The sequence below is a fragment of the Maniola hyperantus genome, chromosome 15 (assembly GCF_902806685.2).
Source record: "Maniola hyperantus chromosome 15, iAphHyp1.2, whole genome shotgun sequence".
In the NCBI taxonomy this organism is placed as follows: Eukaryota; Metazoa; Arthropoda; class Insecta; order Lepidoptera; family Nymphalidae; genus Maniola; species Maniola hyperantus.
Window position 1 is genome coordinate 4,663,562 of NC_048550.1, and position 27,066 is coordinate 4,690,627.

General features: G+C 36.1%; 2 protein-coding genes across 3 annotated transcripts in view; one reads left to right on the forward strand and one right to left on the reverse strand.

The window, feature by feature from the left end:
* Lis-1 (LisH and WD40 domain-containing Lis-1) overlaps positions 1–12,515 on the reverse strand; it is a 42,259-nt gene extending 29,744 nt beyond the window's left edge. Inside the window, exons 1-2 of the mRNA XM_034976446.2 lie at positions 12,313–12,515; positions 9,788–9,929 (exon numbers count right to left, since the gene is read on the reverse strand). Coding sequence (XP_034832337.1) covers positions 9,788–9,825 — 38 coding nt within the window. The 5' untranslated portion in view covers positions 9,826–9,929; positions 12,313–12,515. The remainder of the gene's footprint in view (positions 1–9,787; positions 9,930–12,312) is intronic.
* Positions 12,516–13,786: 1,271 nt separating this feature from the next.
* Slmap (Sarcolemma associated protein) overlaps positions 13,787–27,066 on the forward strand; it is a 30,468-nt gene continuing 17,188 nt past the window's right edge. Inside the window, exons 1-3 of one of the 2 annotated variants that reach the window (XM_034975930.2) lie at positions 13,787–13,996; positions 14,138–14,604; positions 17,663–17,779. In XM_034975930.2, the coding sequence (XP_034831821.1) occupies positions 14,413–14,604; positions 17,663–17,779 (309 nt within the window). In that variant the 5' untranslated portion in view covers positions 13,787–13,996; positions 14,138–14,412. The remainder of the gene's footprint in view (positions 13,997–14,137; positions 14,605–17,662; positions 17,780–27,066) is intronic. The other variant, XM_069503681.1, reaches the window with a different exon arrangement.

Genomic DNA, 27,066 nt, shown 5'->3' on the forward strand with positions numbered 1-27,066 from the left:
TCAACCCGTCGCGTTTGGCTGTCTAAAAAAGTTATTTGATACGCCAAGTTAATTTCACTGATTTTATATTCACGTTTCAATCTAGAATAGCCGTAGAGAATTTGATCCATTATTTAGCGCTCAGCACTCGTAAGTTGAATAGGTCGTGGTTTTCCTTTCACTTCGATTACTGCCGGGATTGAAGAACATATCAAGCACTAAGCAGACAAAATGCAACAGCCCCTCCATTTGGGGGAGAGGCTATTCGCAAAGTTTCTCACAACCAATGTAGTGGACCACTGGCACTGAGTCTAAAAAATATATGACCGAGTTCTGATTGAAGTGGGTGTAAATTGTTGATGTGCAATTTCTTGTGTTGCTTTGTTTCAGTTACGCATTTCATTTTGTCAGTGCGCGTTGCAATTCTAATCTACCCTTATTAAATGGCACTTGGCAGAGCCCTGATTATTTTTTTCGAAGTAAAAAACTCTTCTGTATGTTAATTCATTTTCAATTTGTATTGCTTGGCGATTATCAAACTAATATTATAAAGGCGAAAGTTTGTATGTGTGTGTGTGTGTGTGTGTTTGTTACTCCTTCACGCAAAAACTACTGACGGATTTGGCTGAAATTTGGAATGGAGATACATTATACCCTGGATTAAGACATAGGCTACTTTTTATCCCGGAAAATCAAAGAGTACCCGCGGGATTTTGAAAAACGTAAATCCACGCGGACGAAGTCGCGGGCATCAGCTAGTTATAAAATAATTTGACAAAATATTCGTTACCATATTAACTACAAAAATTATGAGTTTGTGAACTCTGATTTTTTTATCGGACAAGAGCACAAGTCTTCTCGTAAGCTTGTTGTTCTATGAAATCAAGCAAGCATAGGGCTGGGGTCAACAACTCAGCAGGCAGAGAAATGAGATAAAGCTAAGATTGATTGCAATTTGCGTACGATCACACTGGAGATATTGCAGAAATTATGACTTTTTAATGTCTTTTATTATATTATTAAGTACTAGCTTATGCCCGGGACTTCGTCCGCGTGGACTACACAAATTTCAACCCCCTATTTTACTACCTTAGGGGTTGAATTTTCAAAAATTATTTTTTAGCGGATGCCTACGTCATAATAGCTCCGTCCAGTAGTTTGAGCTGTGCGTTGATAGATCAGTCAGTCAGTCAGTCACCTTTTTTATATATTTAGATTTTAGAATTAGTACAATTAAAAACCTTATCTCAATTAAACGAATCGAACTTGCAACTCGAAAAAATATTTTATACATTGTATTTGATTCTTGGTAGAGTATACAGCATCCTACAATCAGTGTAAAACTCAATATTAGGCGTCTTTTTTGTGGCGTTGTTATTTTAAGGTAGTGTAAATTATTAATATCGGATTCAGGCTTCGCAGGACCGTGGCGTGTGGAAGTTCCCACAAGAGACCTGTGTCCAGCAGTGGACGTCAATCGCTTGACGATGATATTGATGAAAATTATTAACGTCATCATTACTACCTAGGTACCGTGTGCAATCCTCAAAGTGCAGTTTGATGGTCATAATAAACTAGATGATGTCCGCGACTCCGTCCGCGTAAATTTACTGTTTGATTTTCCGGGATAAAAAGTAGCCCATGTCCTTCCCCGGGATGTTAGTAACTCTGTACCAAATTTCATCAAAATCGGTCAAACTGTTGGGCCGTGAAAAGCTAGCAGACAGACACACTTTCGTATTTATAATATTAGTACGGATGATTCCTCTGACCTAAGGATGAACCAAGAAGCACATAATATAACAGAGTTTTATAAATTCTTAATAAAGGTTGTAGGTTATGGAAGAACGGTACTAAAGGGAAATAAACTGATTTTAGTAGAAACTTACTAAAAATCGGTCGTAAGTCCTCTTACTGACTTGAAAGAACGTTGCCTAACAAAAACGATGAACAAAATCGTCTAACTTAATGACTATCAGATAAAATTATGCAATTATCTGATACTCTTATTTGAATTTCCAATCTAGAAAAGTTGGACGTCGTCGGTCGCTTTGATTAACTGTAGATATCAATTTACTGATAAGGGATTTCTTTTCAATGGTTCAGGAAGACATGTCAATCATCGTCTAGTAATCGAGCCACAGTAAACTCGGATAGTATAGAAATTTTCAATTATATAAACAAACTAGCTGATGCCAGCAACTTCGTACGCGTGGAATTCGGTTTTAAATAATCCCGTGGGGACTTATTTTTCGGGATAAAAAGCCTATGTCACTCTCCAGGTCTTAAACTATACCCTTACAAAAAATCACGTCGATCCGTTGCTCCGTTGCGACGTGATTGAAGGACAGACCAACATACCAACAAACAAACACACTTTCGCATTTATAATAGGGGTAGTGATATTCTAACACAATTGGCATCGTTATAGTCCGTGAAATTACCACATTGTTTTGATACAGAGTTACATACATCATAGTTATTTTTGATTGTTGTAATGTTATTTTCTAAGTAAATTCCTTAAATTATCTAATATGGACACGATCGAATTTCGGATAAGAATAGGCTACTTGACACTTTTTTTAAGTTGGTCTTAAATGGTTAATATTTGTCCTATTATATCAAAAAAATTAACACTTTATTTTTTTGCGCCCTAAAAACCGTAAAACTTTAATTTAAAAAAATATTTTTCTTAGCCACGTGAAAACACTGTCGGCCATGTTTGGCCGATAGATTATCTGTGCTCTGACGTCATGCATTTGTAAACAACAGCATAACCTCCCAAAGTTTAATAAACATGACTTCTATACTAGTTTACATGAAAAATATAGTAATTATCGTTATTATATCATCCGAGAATGTAAAAAACGCATCGATAAAGACCACAGGAAAGTTGTGGATTAGAGTGCCCAGTGAAATAAATATACGTAACACGCAAAGACTTGCTTAAAGGGATCCTATCCTATATGACTAACGACTTCAACCCAAATTTAATTTTGCAAAGATCACTTTGTTGTAAGTCTTACTTAATAACTTATTCAATTTATAAAGAGAAAACGATATTTTTTTACGTTTACTATGAGTTTTTAGAAATATATAAAAACTAGCTTATGCTCGTGACTTCGCCCGCGTGGACTTCATAAATTTCAAACCTCCATTTAACCCACTCAATTTCAAAAAATCCTTTCCTAGTGGATACCTTCTCTTTACCTACAAAGAACACACGCACAAAATTTCATGTATCTAGAACCAGCTGTTTAGATGTTTAGGCTGTGCGTTGATATATAAGTTAGTCAGGACTCTAAATTTTATATATATGGATACTACGTTAGTCCCCGCGTGACATAGGAATGACATTTCTTTGTTTACATATTTAATGACGTCACATCATGGCTGACAGCGTTTTCTGCGTTTCAAATAAAAATAAAAACTGTATTTTTTTAAATTGGATTTGTATATCCATCCTGCGTTTTTAATAATTGTTATTGATATATTTCGTTGTCTTAAGCAAAATACTATAATAAATAATGGACGGAATTAGATATGAGTCAAGTAGCCTATTGTATAGTACGCGACAGGCGATTGCAATAACCCGGGCGAGCGCGGGTGACTTGGGGGTGTGCGGGCCGTCCCCCCGCCTCATACTCCGATTGCCATCTCAACCTGTCGCGGATTATACATAGGTTTAGTTTAGTGACCATTTTGTACATAGTTAGATACTTGAACATTTCTTCAATTGGTCATGATATCCTACTAATATTATAAATGTGAAAGTGTGGATGTTTAGATATTTGGATGTTAGTTACTTAATCAAGCAAAAACTACTGGACGGATTTGGCTGAAATTTGGGATGGAGATAGATTATACCCTGGATTAATTGATAGGCTCCTTTTTATACCGCAAAATCAAAGAGTTCTTGCGGGATTTTGAAAAACAAAATTCCACGCGGACGCAGTCGCTGCCATCAGCTAGTAAGTAATAATAACAATTGTTTGAGATTTACATTTTTCAGGTACATAAGGAAAGTTGCACACCGGTAAATACTAACTACCAAGTAGGTACAGGAAGGCGCCGACAGAGCGGGCAACGACTTGGCACTATTTAGTCTAAGAGACGGCCTCAAGATTTGCTGTAGGGTTGAATATATTTTTTTTATGATGATGATGCCCGCAACTTTGTTCGCGTGGATTTAGGTTTTTAATTTCATGGGAACTCTTTGATTTTCCGGGATAAAAAGTAGCTTATGCCCTTCCTCGGTATGCAAGCTATCTCTGTACCAAATTTCGTCAAAATCGGTTGAAAGGATGGGCCGTGAAAAGCTAGCAGACAGACACACTTTCGCATTTATAACATTAGTATGAATTAATATCATGTTTACTTTTGTGCGTCGTAGAGCACGTTTGATGTTTATGCCATAAACATGCTCTACCATAAACTTTATGGTAAACACACATTACAGCCCAGCAAAGCTGCATGCAGCAAATTTTTCATCATAATATAATACTTATTTCATAGTTCGAAACTATTTTTTTACGAAAGTGTCATTTCCAGGGAACTGAAAAATGATTACTTATTCAAAAAAAAAGTTGTTGACTATTTTAATTATAAATCAACACTTAAATGGTTATGCATTTGGAAAAAAAATCATATTGTACACGTAGATATTAAACTATATGGTAAACACACATTACAGCCTAGAAAAGCTGCATGCAGCAAATTTTTCATCATATAATACTTTATTTCATAGTTCGAAATTATTTTTTACGAAATTGTCATTTCCAGGGAACTGAAAAATGATTACTTATTGAAAATAAATTGTTGATTATTTTATAAATCAACAAAATTGATTACTTAAAATATGATTGGCATTCAAAAAAAATCATATTGTATACGTAGATATACTTAAATTAACTTATGGCTCTTAGGATTATATTGATATCTAGGCTTCTGAATCTGAACCAGTTCGATAAGCAAATTCTACTTTATAAATTCGGGACTTAGTTACCCTTTCTATGTACCTATAAGGTAAATTATTAAGTAGCTCTATCAAATCAATAAGAACAAAAAGCGAGAAGTTTTTTTAGTTCGGAGACTACGATTTACTTTGGGTCCAGCCAATGGCGTTAGGTGCTTGCATAAAGAACCGGGATACTGGTACCGACAGATCCGTGCAGGCCGGCACCGATCAGCGCGGGTAAAATAGCCCCATATTATAATTTTATGAGCTCTCATATAAAGAGACAGGAAATAGGTACGAGATAACAACATAAGACTATTTTAGCCGCACCGAGCGATGCTTACCCCCACCGACTTTTTTGGTACTGGAAACCTGCTTCTTTATGCGAGCATCCTTATTTTGTAATGCGTGTAATAATTTCATATGAAATCTTGACGCTAGCTCTCAGACTAGTAGGAACACTGTTACTTTCAAAGGTCGTGGGACGAACAGGGCGTCCAAGCAACTTGAAAAGTGACCTGGTTAAGTGTTACAACAAGCGAAAATCCAATTAAGCTCGAAAGTTATACCGTTCACAAGTATTTTTGGCATGCAAAGATTATGTAATAGCATTCATACAAAAGTAGAGTCAATATGTTTTAAATGGGAAAAGGCTTGTTTCTTATACCAATACTAGCAGATAAGCAGAGCCGACCCGGATTTGCTCAGGTGGAATTATGGAAATTCCCAGGATTGGGCCAAAAGACATGGTTGACTTCGACATAGACTCGAGGAAAGGGAGAAACTGGCGGCTGACAGGAGCGAATGGAGACGTATGGCGGAAAGGTGTAAAGTGAACTTGTCAAGTCTTTATCTAATATTTTTATAGAAAACTAGCTGCCCCGGCGAACTTCGTACCGCCTAACAGTCGATTCAAATTTTTTAAATTTTTCTCTCGGTAAGAACCATCCCCGTACCTACCTACTTCAAAGGAATATTATAAAAAAAGAATTAGCGAAATCGGTTCAGCTGTTCTCGAGATTTGCGATCAGCAACACATTTAGCGATTCATTTTTATATATAGTGACTAACTTATGCTTGCGAATTCATCCGCATGGACTACACAGATTTCAAACCTGTATTTTACACCCTTAGGGGTTGAATTGTCAAAAATCCTTTCTTAACGGATGTCAATGTCATAATAGCTATCTGCATGCCAAATTCCAGCCTAATCCATCCAGTAGTTTGAACAATGCGTTAATAGATCAGTCTTCATCTTCTTAGATCTTTTCATTTTATAAATTTAAGATGACTATGCCAGGAATGGAACCCACAAACCAGAACTTCATGACAATCATGCATATGGAACTTTATACAAATCCAAAAGAAACTTTCATCTGATGATGGATAGCCAATCATTAACTCTGTGATCAAACCACTCTTACAAAACAGAATTTCCTCTTTAAAATACTTGAAATACATTCACATTTGCATTCGCATACATTTTAAACACATTCTAAGAGAAAAATAGCATAAAGTTCACCGTCTGGTATCTTATTAACTATTATTAATTTAATCGTTATTAAAATTTTCATACCAAATAATAATTTAATATGCTAATTACAACATAATAACGTTTATTTGAAGTTATAACCTTTCTAATCCACGTCCATACTTAAGCTACATGTCCACTAGCAATAAAAACTGCAGAAGTTACTTTCCAATGGAAGAACTTGAGAAATTGAATTATTGAGTGTTACACAGTGCAAACTGTATCTTACCAGTGCCAAAGCTGACTTCTGCAAGTTTTGTTGCTTGTGGATACTTGTCTGTCATAATTAATTCATGCGAAAGTGTTTAGTCAACCTGGACCACAGATAGCTTTCATCCTGGAAACTGACATACTTTATTATCCCGGAAAACAAAAAGATTTCACACTATTTTTAAAACCTAAATATTAGGCATGCATCTTAGATGCATGTATGCCTTTTAACAGAATATTAAAATATTAAATTCTGCTTTTAATATTATATAAATAAGTATAATAAAATTTCAGTGCGTAATTCTGTGGGCGGTTCTGTAACAAATAAAATAAAAATAAAAGAAAGTTGGTGTTTGTAATCTCCTTATGCAAAATAAAATAAATATAAATTTTATTTATCACTTTATTATGTATGACTGAATTAGAATAAAATTAGGATTATGCAGCATATTTTACATCTTTGAAAAAATATAAAATAAATGAAAAAAGAAATAAGTATGACGCTATGGGCCTGGGTACTTAGAATATTTTTATGAACCCATAGATTTACTACCTACCCTCGCAATCGTAAGATAATATACAGAGAGAGAGAGAGAGAGACAGTTCGGCATGGCAATCGGGGTGCGGACGCCCCGCTCACCCGCACAGCCCCCGTGTTAACCTGGTGCGGGATAGCGCGCGTGACACGCGGGTGTCTCCCCGCTTCATACCGAGATTGCCATGTCGACCTGTCGCGAACTTTACACATTACACGTACCCTAAACTCAGTTCAGTTCATAAGTAACTTTGTACAGCTGGCATAGATAACGGGAGAAAAATGTAAATAAGCCTATAATAAGTCAGTAACCAGTGACATAGTTATTACTTATTTCCTTACAAGATGGAATGTTTTACTACTGTATCAAAAAGTTAAGTCGGATATGTTAAAGCTCTGGTTTCTTCGGTGCGATTACATAGCAGCGAAATGCGAATATATGTAGCGTCGAATGACGTTACTGAAACGTTGTCCTAATACAGCAACCCAGAATCCAGATAGGTAGTATGGTTTTCTAAAGTGTTTTTTGACACTGTAACAATAACGCCAGCGTTAAAAACACTCCCGGTGCCATCATATAGCGGTCACTGCGCGGTCTCTATAACATTACGAATCGGAATCTGTCTCATACAAATTAAATTGAGTAATACTATAAAGTAATACTATCTGTCATCAAGCCACATGCCGTCGCCGGCTGCCCCTGCAGTCTGCCGTCTGCCGCGTGGCACGGAATTGCGCCTTAACGCTCGTACAAGCAACGGCAGACTTCTCACTTCGGGAGTCAGTACCATAGTTATCGACTTATTGCAAAAGCTCACGAAGGATCGCTGCACTATACTTTCGACTTGCAAGCTCGCCTTACATAATATGCAACCTGTCACATACATCTCGCCACTCGCAAACCAGTCCCATGATAAAGAAGTTCCGAACTGGTTTAAAAATTGGAATACGTAAGAACAATAATTGATTAAGCTTACATACTGATGTCGAGCTGACAGACGGTATTCAGATTTTATCCAAATAAAATTGTAACTGTCTGTTGTACTGTCGACGCAACGTAAGTATATCTTGGTCTATACACCTTTACATTTTTACATAGCCTTGAGTGTAACTTTTTAAGTTAATCGATATCATGATCAACCCATCACCGGCTCACTACAGAACACGGGTCTCCTTTCAGAGTGAGAATGGTTTTGGCCAGTCTATCACGCTGCTCATGTGCGGATTGGTAGACTTCACACACCTTTGAGAACATTATGGAGAATTCTCAGGCATGCCGGTTTCCTCATGATGTTTTCCTTCACCATTAAAGCAAGTGATATTTAATTAATTAAAACGCACATAACTCCGAAAAGTTAGACGTGCGGGCCCGGGATTGAACGCCCGACCTCCGATTAGAAGGCGAACACTAAATTAATTTAATAAAACGATATTACACTAAAGTAAACGACAGTAACTATGTTACTCATTGATGTTATCAAATTATTGAGAAAGAATGATACACTGATTAAGAGAAATCAGAGTTCACTTGACATTAACTTGTTCATTTAGATCTCAGGGAACAACCCTTTCCAGAGTTGTATGAGAGAAGTCAGTTTTTATAACTAAGTAGTTATGTAGACTAAAACAATGAAATTGTTAGTAAAATTTTAGTCAGTAAGTAGGTAAGTGGTGTCAAGACTGATAGTTTCAGATTATGCTTTGTAGATTAAAATGGCCTAAGAAAAACACTTAGCCTCAAGGTTTTAGAGATGTCTATCTGTAAGTCATAAAAAGCATTTTCTGCCAATACAGACTTTCAAAATATTTTAATCTGACATTTTCAGACAATAACAAATTGAAAACAAGTTTCAACAACTCTGTGTTGTTTGTTTAATGTAAATACAATACAAATAGTATGAGTTTTTGTTAATAAGGACAGGTTATAAGTAGCTAATCACACAAACTTCATAAAGTATACACATTTATATTTTATGAATGTTCCTATTAGTAATAACACTAACTACTGGAAATGGCCCACGAAGACAGAGAACTCAAGTCCACTATCATGCGAAGGAAGTTCGCTTTCTTTGCACATTTACAAAGAGGAGCCCAATTCTCATTTCCAAGATTAGTTTTGGAAGGAAGAATTGAAGGCAAAAGGGCTCCAGGTCGCCAAAGACGCAAATGTCTGGTTCCTCTGGTGCTGCAAATGTTCATGGGCGGCGGTAATCACTTAACATCAGGTGACCCGCCTGCTCGTTTGCTCACTATATAGATTTAAAAAAAAAATGTCTAGACGATATCAAGGGGTGGACACTGGACAGGGCTTAGTTACCCAAAATTAAAAGAGGCGGCCTTTAATACTTTAATGCTTTTCGCATGATGACCTCCAAACTTCATTTCGAAGAAGGCACACGATGATGATGTGATTAGTAATAAAACCACCAAGTTTCTTGCTGGTTCAGTAGAAAGGGTATTCCAAACCAGTTAGTAGATTCAGTTGATGATTTAAAAAAAAACTAAAATTATTTTATCATTGACTAAAAATCTTTGTATTTCTATAATGAATGTGTGTAAAATACAATGTACTTACAGCTCCTCCCGTTGCCGTTGTGACAACACCATTTTCATTGTGGTTGGTTAACTCTTAAGGCGGCGAGCCCTGGAGGTTCACTGCACTAGAGTCTCACTAATTCACGCGGGCGACGGCAGAAACGCCGTTGCCATTATCACACCTGTGTGACAAAAACTAAGTATAAGAAAATTTTGTAATACATATCAAAACGTTAACGGTGGTCTGAAAATATTTAATTTAATTTAAAACATCTTTATTGCTTAACTAACTGATGCTCGCGGTTTCGCCCGCGTGGATTTAGGTTTAAAAAATCTTGTGGGAACTATTGTAGCCTATACGTAGTAGCCCGTCCCCAAGATGCAAGGTATCTCAGTACCAAACTTCATGAAAAAATTTAAACACATGATTATTTACAAATCCAGTTCCAAAACCTCCAATATCAATTTATAACCAACAGTTTCTAAATCCCATCAATTTTTGTCATCAGGTCCCGTACAGCATCAGAATGGAGGAGTGGAAAAAGACACTTCAATTTTAGTCATTAGTATAGATGTATAGATACTATGCCAAAGAATAAAATACAGGATATGCTTAAAAACAAAGGGCGACCTTAACCAGTGATCTCTTCTAGGTAACCCATTTAAACCCAGTTAAAAATAGTGCTATGCTTTTCAATGTTTATTGTGCAAAAGGACAACCAAATTAACCAAATACTGATCGACGACTGACTAATTCTATCAATCAATGCACACCTCAAACTACTGGACGGGTCAGGCTGAAATTTGGCATGCAATTTATGACAGAGACATCTGCTAAGAAAGGTTTTGAAAATTCGATCCCTAAGAGGGTACAACAGGAATTTGAAATATGTCTAGTCCATGCGGACGAAGTCGCACACATGAGCTAGTAAGTATAAGTTAATAAACATCAATATAAAGTAGTGCAACTTATTAAATACTCGAGGAAGGTCAAGACCAACAGATGTTTTAATTTGTACTTAAAACAAGATGATATGCCCATGTATGCACAGCAAAAGCAACAGCTGGCAATGTAAAAAAAAATTATAAATACAGTGGGTATTTATAATTTTTTCTAAATACCCACTATTTCAGTAAGAATGAATAATTTTTGGAACAAACAATGCTCAAGAATTTAAATAACTACAGGTTAAGAATTTAATGAAATAGGTAGACTATAAAACCTTTTTTCTTAGTAATGATTATTCCCTGCACTCACCATTGCACAAGGGATGTTTATTTTATCAATTACTTAAATACAATAAACTTAACAATTTTTACCAATTTTCCCCAAAACTAATAACAGGACATACTTAATGACAATGTCAAGATGTGCCAACAACTGGGTACAAGGATGACCCAATACAATCTACAGTCCAAGCATAATTATTCTAGATTTGAAATTGTATACCTCCCTTGAAACTGGCTATCAGATGTATACATTCCAATAACATTAAAACTAAAGAGCAAGCAACATAGCTAAACATGAGAAAGGATCCCAAGATGATGCCCACATCTTCACCCATGAGGATTTAGGCTTTTTAATAATCCTGTGGGGGGACTCATTGATTTACCAGGATAAAAAGCATTCTTCGAGATGCAAGCTATCTTGGTATTAAATAGATGATGCCTGCTAACCTATGCATGTAGATTTGTGTTTTCAACTTCTGGAGCAAAAAGTAACCTGTCTCATCCCTGAGAGCAAGCTATTTCTGTTCTAAATTTCGTCAAAATTGGTTAAATGGATGGCCCACGCAAAGTTAGCATACAGAAGTAGAACACATTCACATATTTAAAAGGTATGGATTTAACCTAAAAGTAAGCAATTTAAACCACATCTTATAAAAGTGAAGTAAAAGTGAATAATTAATAAGTCAAACAGCATGTTGTAACTTCAGATTAAACATGAGATATAAAAGAAAATGTAACAAATTGTTTACATTGAATTTGTATGAACATTAATGAACCTGTTTCACTAATCATTACACAATTACAAGATAACAACACGAACTTTTCACTTACGATTATCAGCAATTAGTAATTCATAAAGGTTTAAACGGTCTAGATCTTGAGACATATCGATCGCCAATTCTAGGCTGAAAGAATTGGCTTTGAGCATCTGTTTAGATAGTCACGGCTCATTCAACGAGATTTGATTGTCAATAATAACGTACTTTGAACAGTTCGTACCTAATTAAGTTCGTTAATTTGGAAATGGCACGTTTATTTTGCGCGAAAATGGTAAAATCATCTGAAAGAACATCGCATGGAAATGACTCAGATTAAACGTCAAATCCATACTGTCAATTTGCCACATCAACGAACAGAAGAATTTGCAGAAGATTCTTGGACATGGGGAGAGATGACTTTGAAATAATGTTTTCAAATCGATAAGCTGACGATTAGTAAAATTTCGGCAAATAGCAGAACGGCCATATTGAACGGTAAGCAGCTGAAGATCGAGAGACAGTTCAATCGTAGGGTATTGCACTAAACCTAGATTAGCGTTATTCAATGTACACTTACGAGATTGTAAAAGCACTAGGATTTGCACTTTTGTTTTGAAAATTGGCACACACTTAATACACACTTTACACACAAGACCCGAGACAGAAAACCGTTTCGTTCCAAGGGCTCAAATTCACACAATTCGCTATACAATACAATGGCGAGACGACGAGTTTCGATTTTTCTTTTTCTCCTCCTCCGAACGGCCTGAAGTTTAGCAGTGTCATCTGTTATGTATTTTGTGCAACTCGGGAGTTTATTTATATGGCAACACTAACGAAAGAGATAAAGGTAGAAATTTAAGTGTGATAGAGTGAGAAAAGTCCTTGAACAACCACAGTGTAAGAATAACTTTTCCGATAAGTTCGGTTTTATTTGGTTATCGGTTATTTTATGGGCAACACTTAAAAAGTAAAAAACAAAAATAAAAAAATAAGAGCGTTTCCAAACTATCCGGTCCAATTTAATTTAGCTATCGGGCGTCGATACGATATCGGGGCAAGTAAAATTTCTATGAAATTATGTACAGCGCCTTTCACATAATCCGCGGTCCGCCCTGATATCAGATATCGGAGTAGACACCGATTTATGTATCAGTTCAAAATTCAAACAATTTAAACTACAAAAAATATTGCTCTTATTTTAAATGTTGATCAAAAAATCCCCAGATTAAGAATCAAGGTAGATTTGGTATTAAAATAATAATGGCACCGATTCTAAGCACAACCTAATTTTAGAGTATTCGCACCCTCTTCTTACTAATGTAATATGAAAAGGACAGAAGCAGTTTGACATTTCTAAATTAAATTTTTAGATGGTAAAACCCCTGTTTTAGCACGCACTCGCGAACCTACTGTTTAAATTTGTATTGTGCACTAAAATTTAGAGTCTTTAAATGTGAAAGTCATGTTCCGTTCCTTTTTTAGCATTAGTAAAAAGAAAAGGATGCAGATACTCTAAATTTAGTTTAGAGAGAGACTAGAGAATCGGGGCCAATACCTTGTTAGAGCAAGATAGGTGTACTTATAGAAAAGCTCTGAAGAGTGATAGAGACGTAATCATAGTTTTTTGTCTTTGTCATAGTTTAGCTTTTTTTTGTTGGGCACGTTGTAGTTTGTGCCCAACAAATCTCTTTGATAGTAATTTATTGCGAATGTTAAGAGTTTTTATATAGTTTTCTGTTTTAAATTTAGTATTGAACGTGTGTAGAAGCCATTTATGTTGCATTGCTGTGTAAAAGTTGTAGCGAACGCAAATTATGGAACATAACCTGTCATACGTAAGTATTATTTCTCTTGTTGTTTTGTCCCTTTCGGGTATACGCGTTCGACAATTAATCTTCTTACTCTTCGAAAAAATCATAGGTAATCATTCATCTAAGGAAAAAAACCATCATACTTTATTATCTGTACTGTAATTAACTTTTGGATGTTTGTCTGTGTGCTACTTCTTTACAGATTAAATATAGTTAAAAAACCGGTATGTACCGGAATAACCGGTTAATAATTATTAAAGTATTTTATTAAATTATTTTTTAATTCCTTGAGAAACAGGAGTGATAAATTGAGATTTTTTATAATTTATTTAAAATTATTCGTTACTGAAATGGTAAAAACTCAATAAAAAACAAATGAACTATGAACGATACAGACGGTAGCTACCCAACTCAACAAAACAAATGTCCGATTCGTGCGCCCATTTCGTAAGTTCCTCGAGCGATAATTTTGATCAACGCCCTTTAAAAATATTGGTTTTATTACACTTTGGTTGTAAATAATAGTTTTTTAGTTTTACACGTAAGCTATTAATAGTATACGGTTTGCATTCGTTGCACTTCTTCCAGATTTCGATGGTTTCCTAATATCTAACGAATCGGTACGCGAAAGGAATCAAGTTTCATACTCTATTTTCCAAGTGTTTTCCTTAGGGATGTATAGTTGGAGAGGCGTGCAATAGACTTGATAACACATTGCAAACCGAGATCGTTTGTTACGAAGATGACAGGAAACGGAGTTCTCCTTTCACCCTAGTGCCAGTGTTATGATTGTTTTCTTCGATGTGGAGATCGTCATATAATAAACGAGGCCCGAATGGTTACTCCGAGGAGCGAGGTGTGCGATGGTGATAGCAAAGAACAAGAGAGTTAATCCACTTATGAACACCACAGTGAAAAATATGGATTACAACTGGACACCTGCTCCAGAGACCCAGAATAACCAGGATGTGGGTGTACCCAGGGCGATCTTCATACCTCACTCGAACTCTTTGCCCTTTGATGAAAGACGCGTCACACTGGAACAACCTGTCAAGGTAATATTCCTCTTAATGTTTGTAACTGTTTGGTAACAGCTATCTAGTTTAAATATATTAGAACTCCTTCATTTTAAGATTTCCATGATTATTCAATTAAAAGTAGCAAAAAAATTGACCAACCTAAGCTATAAAACTGTCAGATGTGTTCACCATCAAGCGCAAACCTGTATATTAAAAAAAGAACTAAAAGTCCTCATCGAAGGTTTTCCATTATTCCAGCCAAGTATTTTTCTTAAATTCGATGACCAAGTTAGCTTTTAATTATTATATGATCTCACTTTGTGGTAAGTGCTGCAGCCTAAGATAGAAGTGCATTAACCTAAGCAGTGTTATTAAACCCATATTACTAATAAATAATCAAATCAGTTCTCATTTAGTGTCAGAGTATCATGCCAGTTAAACGGTGTGGCTTATCCTTGCTAGTCAAGTAAAAACTAACTAACAGCGGAAGCCTCCTATTAGACAATATATACTTGAATAAAATTATATAAGTCTGTAAACAAGTGTGACCCTGCAAAATTTTGTGGTTTCATTTACTTAACAGAGTCATAGTGTTAATTTGAGTAACTGGTTTTCATAGTATTGTATTGTATAGTATAAACAATAAACATGTAGAATGGCATAAACTTTTTAAAGAGACAGGCTGAGATCTATAGAGTGGACTTTGACTTTGCTCAGACTTAAGACACTGTTTAACATATTTTAAAAGTTTTGTTTCATACTTTATTTACCTATCAGACACATAATATTCTGATAAGATTTATCAGCATCTTCTATAAAAACTTATTTATCTTGATCTTTATCTTATTGTTCTCCAACGTAATATTTTGTATTTTACAAGAAAATTATTGTCAATTATTTTACATGTAACCCTTCTCATCCTGAATGAAGTCTGGTGCTCAGTAGTGAGCCGGTGATGGGTTGATAATGATGGTGACGATACTTATAAGTTCTAAAAGGATTCGTAAGATGTCAGCTATGCTGCTTTTACGCGCGCTCCTGAGTGTTCCTTATACTCATTTGGGACCATATAGCGCAAACACAGTACACAGTACAAAACAACAAAAACATACAGACAAAATGATCACGAATACTAAGCTTTAAATGTACTGTAGTAAGTATACCTTTTCCGACCCAGCAGTGATGTGGTAGTTTTAAATCTCAAGCTCTCATAAGCACCAGTGCAGTATGTGGGTGCCGCGTTACACCTACATGTTGACGTCGCGCGTCCTATCTGTCTAAGTACTTATTCATCAAACATGCTCCTGAGTCCCTGAGTCATTATAAAAACGAGTGCAAGTTCGCACCTTGTTTGAATTTCTAGTCTCGTCGCGTTTATCTGTAAGTTACTTATTATTGCTATCAGGTGCTAGCTTGTGAGACACTAAAGTCAAGTGCATAGTGGGTTTATCTAATTATTATCATCTGAATTTTTTCAACGATATGGATATTTGGAATTTAGATAGCTTAGGTATACCTTGAATTAACGCATTTGTCGAGAATCATCCTGCAGGATTTTTAAAAATCTTTAGTTCATGACCTTGTGTAAGTGCATGCATGGGTTGGCCCTAGGAGGCCAGTCTACTACGTTATTGAACGAGTGTGAATAACGCACCAGTAGTACAATTTATATCTGCGCCGTCAATCTTCGATGACGAGACGTGAAACAGTCTTTGGTTCACGACCTTGTATAAGTGCATCCATGGGTTGGCCCTAGGAGGCTAGTCTACTACGTTCTTGAACGAGTGAATAATGCACCAGTAGCACAATTTATATCTGAGCCATCAATCTCCGATGACGACACGTGAAATAATCTTTGGTTCACGACCTTGAATAAGTGCATGCATGGGTTGGCCCTAGGAGGCTGGTCTACTACATTCTTGAACGAGTGTGAATAACGCACCAGTTGCAGTAGCACAATTTATATCTGCGCCATCAATCTGCGATGACGAGACGTGAAACAATCTTTAGCTCACGACCTTGTATACGTGCATGCATTAGTTGTCCCTAGGAGGTTGGTCTACCATGTTCTTGAACGAGTGTGAATAACGCACCAGTAGCACAAATATCTGCGCCGATCTCCGATGACGAAACGTGAAACAATCTTTAGTTCACGACCCTTGGTACTCGAGACATGGTACAATAATTGTGCATTGGCGATTAAATTTAATGAGATTAAATTGTCTATTTCTAGCCTTGCATCTGTTACACTCCCGGCAACGGAAGTTGATCTTATCAAATCGTATTTTCTGTAATGGAATTTTGTACATACAGGAAGTTTAATATTATTATTTTAAATATTGGTCGGGATTCTGTGTTCTTTCACGTTTACCGTTTGGATGTTAGAATGGAATAGAATAATTTTAATTAATATACTTTTTAATACTGCGCTATTGAGTAATTCCAACATATAAGCAGGTAGACTGCATCATCGCCACTATTTGGTGTAGGTAATTGCAGTCAAACGCAAGCGCAATGTAATGCGTCAGGTCTAAGGGAAGTTTCCGCCATGTTGTGAGGTTTTAGCTAGAAATCTATTTTGATTCAATATAATTTTAATACATTTTCAATGGATTTTGTCCTACGAAATCTAATGAAAATAATCAATTGAAAATGTATTGAATCAGAATATATTTCTAGCTAAGACGTGGCGAAAACTTTTCCCCTTTGTAATCGGATGCATTATACCTATAGTACGCGACAGGTCAAGATGGCAATCGGGATATGAGGCGGGGGGACGCCCCGCACATCCGCGTCACCCGTGCTCGCCTGCACCGGGTTAGCGCAGGGGGTGTGCGGGGCATTCCCTCCCCGATTACCATCTCGACCTGTCGCGTACTATATATTTAGCTAACAAAAAAGTTAGTCGATAATGAATGACGTTAGAGTATGTAGACCTTCTACCTTAAATAATATGTAGTAATCATAACGATCAGTTGAATATTTAAGCAAACCCTTCTTTAATAAAAGAAGAATTAAATTAGCCTTATCCTTTTGAAGTCCCATTAATAAATACGTATGATTCATGGAGTAATAAAAGCAATTGTCTCCGCAGATCGGGCGCAACGTATACAGGGCGACGGCTTCCCCGACCAACACGATATTCGAATGCAGAGTCCTATCGCGGCACCATGCTACCCTCTACTACGAGAAAGGCCATTTTTACCTTGTGGTAAGTACTAACGTCATCATCATCATTCATCATCATCAACCGATACTACGGCGTCCACTGCTGCACATAGGTCTCTTGTAGGGACTTCCACACGCCACGGTCTTGCGCCGCCTGAATCCAGCGGCTCCCTGCGACTCATCTGATGTCGTCCGTCCACCTAGTGGGGGGTCTTCCAACGCTGCGTTTTCCGGTGCGAGGTCGCCATTCCAGCACCTTGAGACCCCAACGTCTATAAGTTGTACGAACTATATTGCCACTTCAGCTTCGCAACCCGTTGAGCTATGTCGGTTACTCTAGTTCTCCTACGGATCTCCTCATTTCTGATTTGATCACATAGAGAAACTCCAACCATAGCTCTCTCCATCGCCCGCTGAGTGACTCTGCATCATCATCATTTATCAACCCATTGCCGGCCCACTACTGAGCACGGGTTTCCTCTCAGAATGAGAAGGGTCTTCACTGGCCAAGTGCGGGTTAGCAGATATCACACACGTTTGAGAACATTATGGCAATAAACTAACACACTTCCGCATTTGTAATATTAGTACTTTTCCACTTATATTTATTAGGCCAATCGCATTGGGCCAGCATTTTGACTTTGGACTATGCATATATGACATACCTATTTAACAAAAAGTTTTTTATATAAATATCTGCTTATCCTACCTATATTTGACAGACAGACAGACGGACGAACGGACAGCGGAGTATTAGTAATAGGGTCCCGTTGGCACCCCACGCGTACGGAACCTAAAAAACCTAAATCCACGCGGATGAAATCGCGGGCTGTATTCTAGTCTTCTGATATTTTAAATCAAGCACAAATTGGCTTAACTTAGCACTATACATAGGTATAATATAACCTAATTAGAGTTTACCTTGTAAGGCCAATGTGCTATAGAATTAAAATGACCACTCCTTACCTACTGTTATGAGAGATGATGGGCGTATTACGTGATTGTATTGTAAGAAATCGACTCTCGCTTTTAACGCCTACGACAGATGTTAATCGCCAACTTGACAACCCAATTCCTCTGTATATGGTGTATTTAATTGCCATAACGTGTAGCAAATATATTATGGCCAAAGCAATAAGCATATTTGATGCTAAGGTTGTAGGTTATCTTCCATTTTTGAACCTATTTATTTTATTTTTATTTTTCATGTACCAAAATTGTAGTTACAAAGTAATAATAAATTAAGTTACATTGGAAATCTCTAAACCTACATATCGCGTCACGTAGAACGCGACGGTACTGCGAAGTAGATCTAGCTATAGTAATCATGTATTATTTTACTTTCGGTTTTATATACTGTGTATACTAAGTTAGAAAATTCAAATAAATGGCAAAATGAGCGTATAACCTAAAATGTAGGTATTATCCATACTAATATTATAAATGCGGAAGTGTGTCTGTCTGTCTGTCTGCTAGCTTTTCGCGGCTCAACCGTTCAACCGATTTTGACGAAATTTGGTACAGAGATAGCTTGCATCCCGGGGAAGGACATAGGCTACGTTTTATCCCGGAAAATTAAAGGGTTCCCACGGGATTTTCTAAAACCTAAATCCACGCGGATGAAGTCGCGGGCATCATCTAGTATTATATAAAAGGAAAAATTGCCTGACTGACTGATCTATCAAACCACTGGACGGATCGAACTGAAATTTGGCATGCAGATAGCTATTATGACGTAGCGCGTAGGCATCCGCTGAGAAAGGATTTTTGGAAATTCAACCCCTAAGGTATTAAAATAGGGGTTTGTGTGCAGCCCCAGACTAAGTCGCGGGCATAAGCTTGTATCTCTTATATAGAAAAACATCAAACTGCCTACCTACTTATCAACTTTTTTGGCGTATTGCCTAGTTTCTGAAGTTTCGGAAAGTATGCTTTGTGGGTACATATACTCTACGGTATTCTTTGTCAGTAACGTGAGAGACTTTTAAAAATGGGCAAATTAAAAAGCACAATAAATTGTGGATTCGATACCAAAGAAAAGAACAGACCATTTGACCAGAATCAAAAGAGAAGCTCTTTTAAGTAGTTAAAGAATTTATTGAATGTTCTAGGACTTTTAGGTAGAAGATTGGTGAATAATATTCAATCAATAGTTTGTTAACCGACTTCAAAAAAAGGAGGAGGTTCTCAATTCGTCGGAATCTTTTTTTTTTTTTTTTTTTTTTTTTTTTTTTATGTATGTTCCCCGATTACTCGAAAACGCCTGGACCGATTTTGAAAATTCTTTTTTTGTTTGAAAGGGTATAATTCAAAGTTGGTCCCATTTCAATTTGGTGAAGATCTGATGAACATCTTCGAAGATAGATACTGGAACTCCTCAACGGATAAGAGTAAATTGCTCGCGATCAGTGTAAAAGCTTAGTAAACAGTAGATTTTTAACCAGTCATAGCATAATTCCATGGGGCCACTAAAAATTGTGAAATAAAAAATTTTTACAAAAAAAATAAAAACCGACTTCGTTACACAAACACTAAAAATTGAAAAATAATTTAATTTATTACCGATTATATTATGTATACAAGAGTTAATATAGTTCCATAATAATATTTTTTGGGGTCGGTGCCAATGAGGTGCCATTGTGGAGTCCCATACAAATATGAAGTCTAGACGATTCGCGCAGCTAAAGCTAATTGGCACCGGCACCAAAAAGTATTATTATGGAACTATATTAACTCTTGTATACATAATATAATCGGTAATAAATTAAATTATTTTTCAATTTTTAGTGTTTGTGTAACGAAGTCGGTTTTTATTTTTTTTGTTTGTTTGTATCCTTTGTTAATCTGAATATGTAAGGGTGATAATTATAATATATTATTGAGTTCCAATTTAATCGGTCACTTTTGACATTCAAATATTTATAAAATATGTATAGTCTATTTATATGGTAGTATTGCATTTAACTATTGTAATTTAGGCACGTCTAAAAATAACCGATTTTTAAGTGCGTATAATTATTGTACGTATAATATATAATAATATGTATATCATGATATCAACATTAAGTACATTAGACCGGATCGCGAGGATAATGCGCAGTACTAATTAAATCAAAGTACACGTACAGTAGTTGCGATTATTTTTATTAATCTAGAACACTGACTGGACTCCTGTGAGCGTGACCTTATAAAATAAAAATAAAATAAAAATCTTTTTTATTCGAATAACCTTTTACAAGTACTTACGAATAGTCGGATGCATCTACCACTGGTTCGGAATGCCTTTCCTACCGAGAAGAACCAGCAAGAAACTCGGCGGTTGCTCTTTTCAAATATTTGATATAGGTACAAGATTATGCCATGTATAAAATAGTATTTGCAGTCTTGTGCGTTGCTGGAACGAGCTCCACGCTCTTTTATCATTTAGAAAATCTTCAATTGTGTAATATGCTTTTTTCAGGAGCATATTTTTAATAGATTTTTAAACTTGTACAAAGGTAAGTCCAAAATAGTTTGCGGGATTTTATTATAAAAGGTAATACCCATACCCACAAATGACTTTTAGACTTTCCTGAGGCGGAAGGCAGGAGGATTATTATAATGCTCTGTGCATGATATCCGTGTGAGTGCATTTTGTCGATAAATAAATATGAATTAGATATTTTATATTTATTTATTTAAGTTCTTTTGCACTTTACGAACCGCAAAATATTCAGACTTCAAAAATTTCAAATAAAGAAAAAAAGGAATGTGAAGTATGAAAGGCAGCCTTTTTGTTCAATACTTGTAGCTACCTTTTAGAAGAACTTTTGTGACACAAGTAATTACGGATTCGAGAATTATTTAAGCAGCTGGAACTAATAAAAGTTATACGCAAGTAGGTTACAAAATATTGGAAGCTGTAGGCCTCTGAAATCCGAATCCAAACTCCCTACTATCCACAATGAATAAAACTCACGACAGTTTAAAACTTTTTCTTAATTATTAAACTGTTTTTTACTCAAATTTATTAAATTGGGAACATTTTCTACCCGACTACTTACTTGAAATTGTTTAAAATTAAAATATTGATTTAAAATTTAAATACTAGAAGTTACAAGAAAATTAGTAGCCATGTTTTGAAATTCCAATTCGCTTCGCAAACCATTTTAAATACTGATGAATTTCTAGCTCATGCCTCTTAGTGGGTCGCCTGCGTCATAAACTGAACAGCTGTCTGCTTTTATAGTTCTAGCTTTAAAGGGTTGGACTGGGTCGCAGGTCAGAGATCGATGTCTTAGCGAGGACAGACTGTTTAGTGTTTAGTGCGAAATGTTGGCTATTTTGTAACTAAAGTGCAAGCTGATGCTCGCAACATTCAGAAGAAATAAAAAATCTGTCAAGCGCGATTCGGAATCGCACACGAATGGTTCCTGTACTATCTTACAAGAAATCTCAAACGAATATGAGCAAGTTTATGACAGACAGCGCCATCTTGTTGTGATTAGTCAGTACCCTTATTATAAATGCGAAAGTGTGTTTGTTTGTTGGTTTGTCCTTCAATCACGTCACAACGGTGCAATAGATTGACGTGATTTTTTGCATGGGATAAAGACCTGGAGAGTGACATAGGTTACTTTTTATCCCGGAAAATCAAAGAGTTCCTGCGGGATTTTTAAAAAACCTAATTCCACGCGATTTTTTTGTGATTTAACCACAAATACATACCGACCATACAACCGAAAATACAAGATTTTCGGATTTTTTTCTTTAACTTGTGCTATAAGACATTGCTGCCTGCCAAATTTCATGATTCTAGGTGAACGGGAAGTAACCTATAGGTTATGATTCCTCCGAATTGACAGACAGATAGACAAAAAGATAACGAAGTGATCCTATGAGGGTTCCTTTTTTTTGGCGTATGCAACCCTAAAAACCAGTAAAATTATGGTTTTCTGTTGATTTGACATGCGTTTTTTAAAAGAAAATAAAAATCATAGCTCATGCACTTGGAATACCTATGTAAAAAAAAATTGGTAGATAGTCCTACTATCGGTTTATACAATTAAAAAAAAATCAAGAAATTGACTTATATGTTTGTATTTAAAAAAATTAAATGTGTTGACGGTACCAGAATTGAAATGAATGAAAATTGAAAGATAATCTGGTGTGTGATCTGTCAAACTAAGGCGGTAGACCTAATTCTAAGTTTGGTTCAGCACTTGAGCCGGTAAAATAAACTAGCACACTAATTTAAACAAGTGTGGCGGACGGACACACTTTTTTTTTATTAGTCCACAAAACTGACTACAATTATTGTATGATAACAAGTTAATAGATATACAGAAATATTAGTTGTTAATTGTGTCTACTAGATGTGGACGTGGCATGCGCGATTAGGTGGTACAATATTAACTACAGCGCAACAAACACACTTATCAAAACAAACTAAACAAAAACAAAACTTATACAAATAGCTACTAACAAACAAAAAGAAAAAAAAACCGGCCAAGAGCGAGTCAGCCTCGCGCAATGAGGGTTCCGTACTACAGTCGTATTTTTTCGACATTTTGCACGATAATTCAAAAACTATGATGCATAAAAATAAATAAAAATCTGTATTAGAATGTACAAGTGAAGACCTTTCATATGATACCCCACTTGATATAGTCACTCACTTCAAAAGTTGAAAATACTAATTATTAGTTCATGACCACAATTTAATTTTTTTTGTGTGATCTAACCCTAAATTCACGGTTTTCAGATTTTTCCCCAAATGTCAGCTATAAGATCTACCTACCTGCCAAATTTCATGATTCTAGGTCAACGGGAAGTACCCTGTAGGTTTCTTGACAGACAGACAGACAGACAACAAAGTGATCCTATAAGGGTTCCGTTTTTCCTTTTGAGATACGGAACCCTAAAAAGGTTAACTTACAACTAACAATTCACAGATTATAGTATTTTTATCTCACGAAGCGACAAAAATACTATAATCTGTAAATTCACTTGTTTAAAATATTAAAATAACACACCTATTTAGATAACTGTACCAAAGATGTCTCCTGTAAAGAGAAACTAATGGACAGCTTGCCTATACATGATCACCTTGAAATCAATGTAAACGAGAGAACAATGGGTCAACACGGAATGCTCTAGTTCTTTTAGTAGCTCTACATAGGTAATCAAAGTAGCCTACACGTATTCGTGATTTGAGGCTTTGAATCTCATTGCTAATAGGTACCTGTATGTAACATCATACACTGGACTCTGGAGGTCATGTTTCTATCAGTACCCTTATTATAAATGCGAAAGTGTGTTTGTTTGTTGGTCTGTCCTTCAATCACGTCGCAACGGTGCAACGGATTGACGTGATTTTTTGCATGGGTTATAGATAAAGACCTGGAGAGTGACATAGGCTACTTTTTATCCCGGAGAATCAAAGAGTTCCCACGGGATTTTTAAAAAACCTAATTCCACGCGGACGAAGTCGCGGGCATAAGCTAGTAATCCATAAAATATGACCGCGATGAAATAGACAAATTATTTCTAACTAGATGGTTCATCTCCGTGAATATTGGTTTTTAAAAATTTCGTGGGATGTTTTCAATTTTCTAGAATAAAAAAGTAGCCTATAATATCCGTATACGTATCGTATATAGGCTGCAAGCTTTGTCTGTACTTTTAGTCAAGAAAAACTAGCAGACCCTACAAGACCCACTTTCGCATATTTTAGTATGGAATATAATAATGAACTATGTAATAGTTTTGCTTTATGTATGTAATATCTATGAAATCACTGATTCAATTAACTTATACAGTTTCCTATATTTTCATTTTTTATCTGGTTAGCAATAGAGATGTCTAAAATAAAAATAAAAAAATTGCCCAAATGTTCAGGTTGGAAAGATCTCCAAGTGGTATTCATGTGACATTTTTCATTCAAAATCTAATACGCAAAAGTTTCCGGGCCACTCCAACCCCGTTTCTGTGTGTTTAGTGTTTAAGACCTGATAAAAAATTATCTTATCGAATTTTAGCTATGGGCGTGGGCGATCTTTTGGCTTTGGTTTCCTCGTGATCAATCACTTGTAACGGATTTTATATTAGGCCTTAATGATATTTTCATTTTCATTCCGACTTCGAAAAGTTCAATCTCCTTCATGTTTACAGACGTTGACTGATAATAATAATCAGCTGTAAATAATGATATAATGCATCGTAATCGTGTTTTATTGTTCTATCTATAATTAAATATAAGTAAAAATGGTAAATCTCAAAAGTGGCCTGATTTTGTAGTTAATTAACGTCGAACTACTAATTCTTTTTTTTCCTTTCCTTACATCACGCTACGTGGGGTCGGCACAACATGTCTTCTTCTTCCACCCACTTCTGTCATCCGTCAACGTATTATCCACCCCTTTTCCTTCCCCTTATTTCAACCTAATTAAAAACATTAGAACTATGATCATAGTAAATAAATTAAAACAATTATGAAGCCTACTGCCATAGCTTGATACTCTCTCATTAAGGTTTAGTTCCAACAAGAATCTTCTGCTTCTTGAAATGCCGCCTCCTATCGGAGGTTGGCAATCATTAGGGCTATTTGCACCTTGGACACTGCTGCTCGGAAAAGAGATCGGGTACTCTTCCCGTACCATTGGCGTAAATTCTTTAGCCACGATGTTCTTCTACGTCCTGGTCGTCTTCTGCCGGCTATTTTCCCCTGAATAATGAGCTGAAGGAGGTCGTATTTGCTATTTCTCATAATGTGGCCGAAGTAGGTACTCTAACTTTCGGACTTTTACCATAGACACTTTTAACAAGAATACCATAAATTATTATTGCGATTGTACCTATGTGATAATTACAATCTTTATGCTAAGGGGGCAGATAATTGATAAAATGGCGGTAATTTTATTACAGCATCTCTGTATAAACTGATTGGTGTGCTGAGCAGTCTCCACTCAACTCACTTTAGTTGCCGGGCCCCTTAATTACGGGTCGAAATGTCATAAAACGAAAAGTCATCGCAGTACGTTACGGTATTGAAATGTTACAGCCCGTTCCCTGTTGTCGGCTGTCGGGCCCGGATTTCAATCGGATGTTCCAGTGGCAGAACATTTGACACTAAATCATCAGCATCATCTATCTACAGTAGGTAATCATTCTGATTGGTGTGGTGAACAGTCTCCATTCACTTTAGTTGTCAGACCCCCTTAATTACGGGTCTTAAATGACAAAAAGCAGAAAGTCATCGCAGCACGTTACGGTATTGACGTGTTACACAAGTACTGAGCCGTGCCAAATTGAAACAGGTTTAACATCCTTTTAATTGATGTAACGCTACACCGTATGGGCGACGCGCGATCGCCATGTAAACATTGTTGTTGCCTGTTGATTTGGCTATTGCTTGTACCTAACAAGACTAGCGATCCGCCACGGCTTCGCTTTGCAATGTAGATATTAATGTGGTGTCAGTGTGGTTATTTTGTTACATTTTAAAAGAGTAAGACAGCATTTTCGATGAAAGCTCTCAGTCAGCACGATTTCTTCCGACATCCTGAACAATTATTGTCATATTCCAACAAATTAACATAAAACGACATATTATATTAAACAATACGTTAAACCTTCTTTTGAAAACTCTCTCTATTGATGAAAACCAATAAACCGCAAACATCTGTTGCGTAGTTTAAAAGATCTAAGCGTAGATACAGACAAACGGGGCGAAACGGTTTTATTTTATACTATATGTGTGACAAATTGTTCAGGAAAAGGCGGACAGCGAGATGAAAGGGTTGTAAAAAATAAGTATTTCACAACCTACGCGTACAATGATGTTCTGTTTTGGTTGCGAGAGATTGCTCTTTTGACGATGAATCCACAAGGTCTAGGTACCATTAATTACTATACAAAGTCGCAGCAGTCTTCGGTGTATATCTGCATCATTTCTAATGGTCCTTTTGTAGATTCGTTGTAACTGTCAATTCATTATACTATAGTAATATAACCTAGAATTGACCGATATAACTTATAATTGGTGTTATTCGACCATTCAGAAGAGGAGTTGAGAAAAAAATTGCACTTTATTAAACTAGTATTACGAGTATAAACATTATTAGGTATAGATTACTCTATCCTTATTGTAATTTTTGATTAGTAACGTAATTGTTCTAAAACAAAGTTTTTTTAATGCACTTAAACTACGCCAGATAATGTTCCTTTAGTTAAGGTTGCAGAAACTAGGAAACCCTACGAAAAATGGAACTGTCCTAGGGAAAACCGGATATGCGGCAACCCTATTCATACTTGTAAGGCTGCCGTCGAATTAGAAGCGAAATGAAGGCT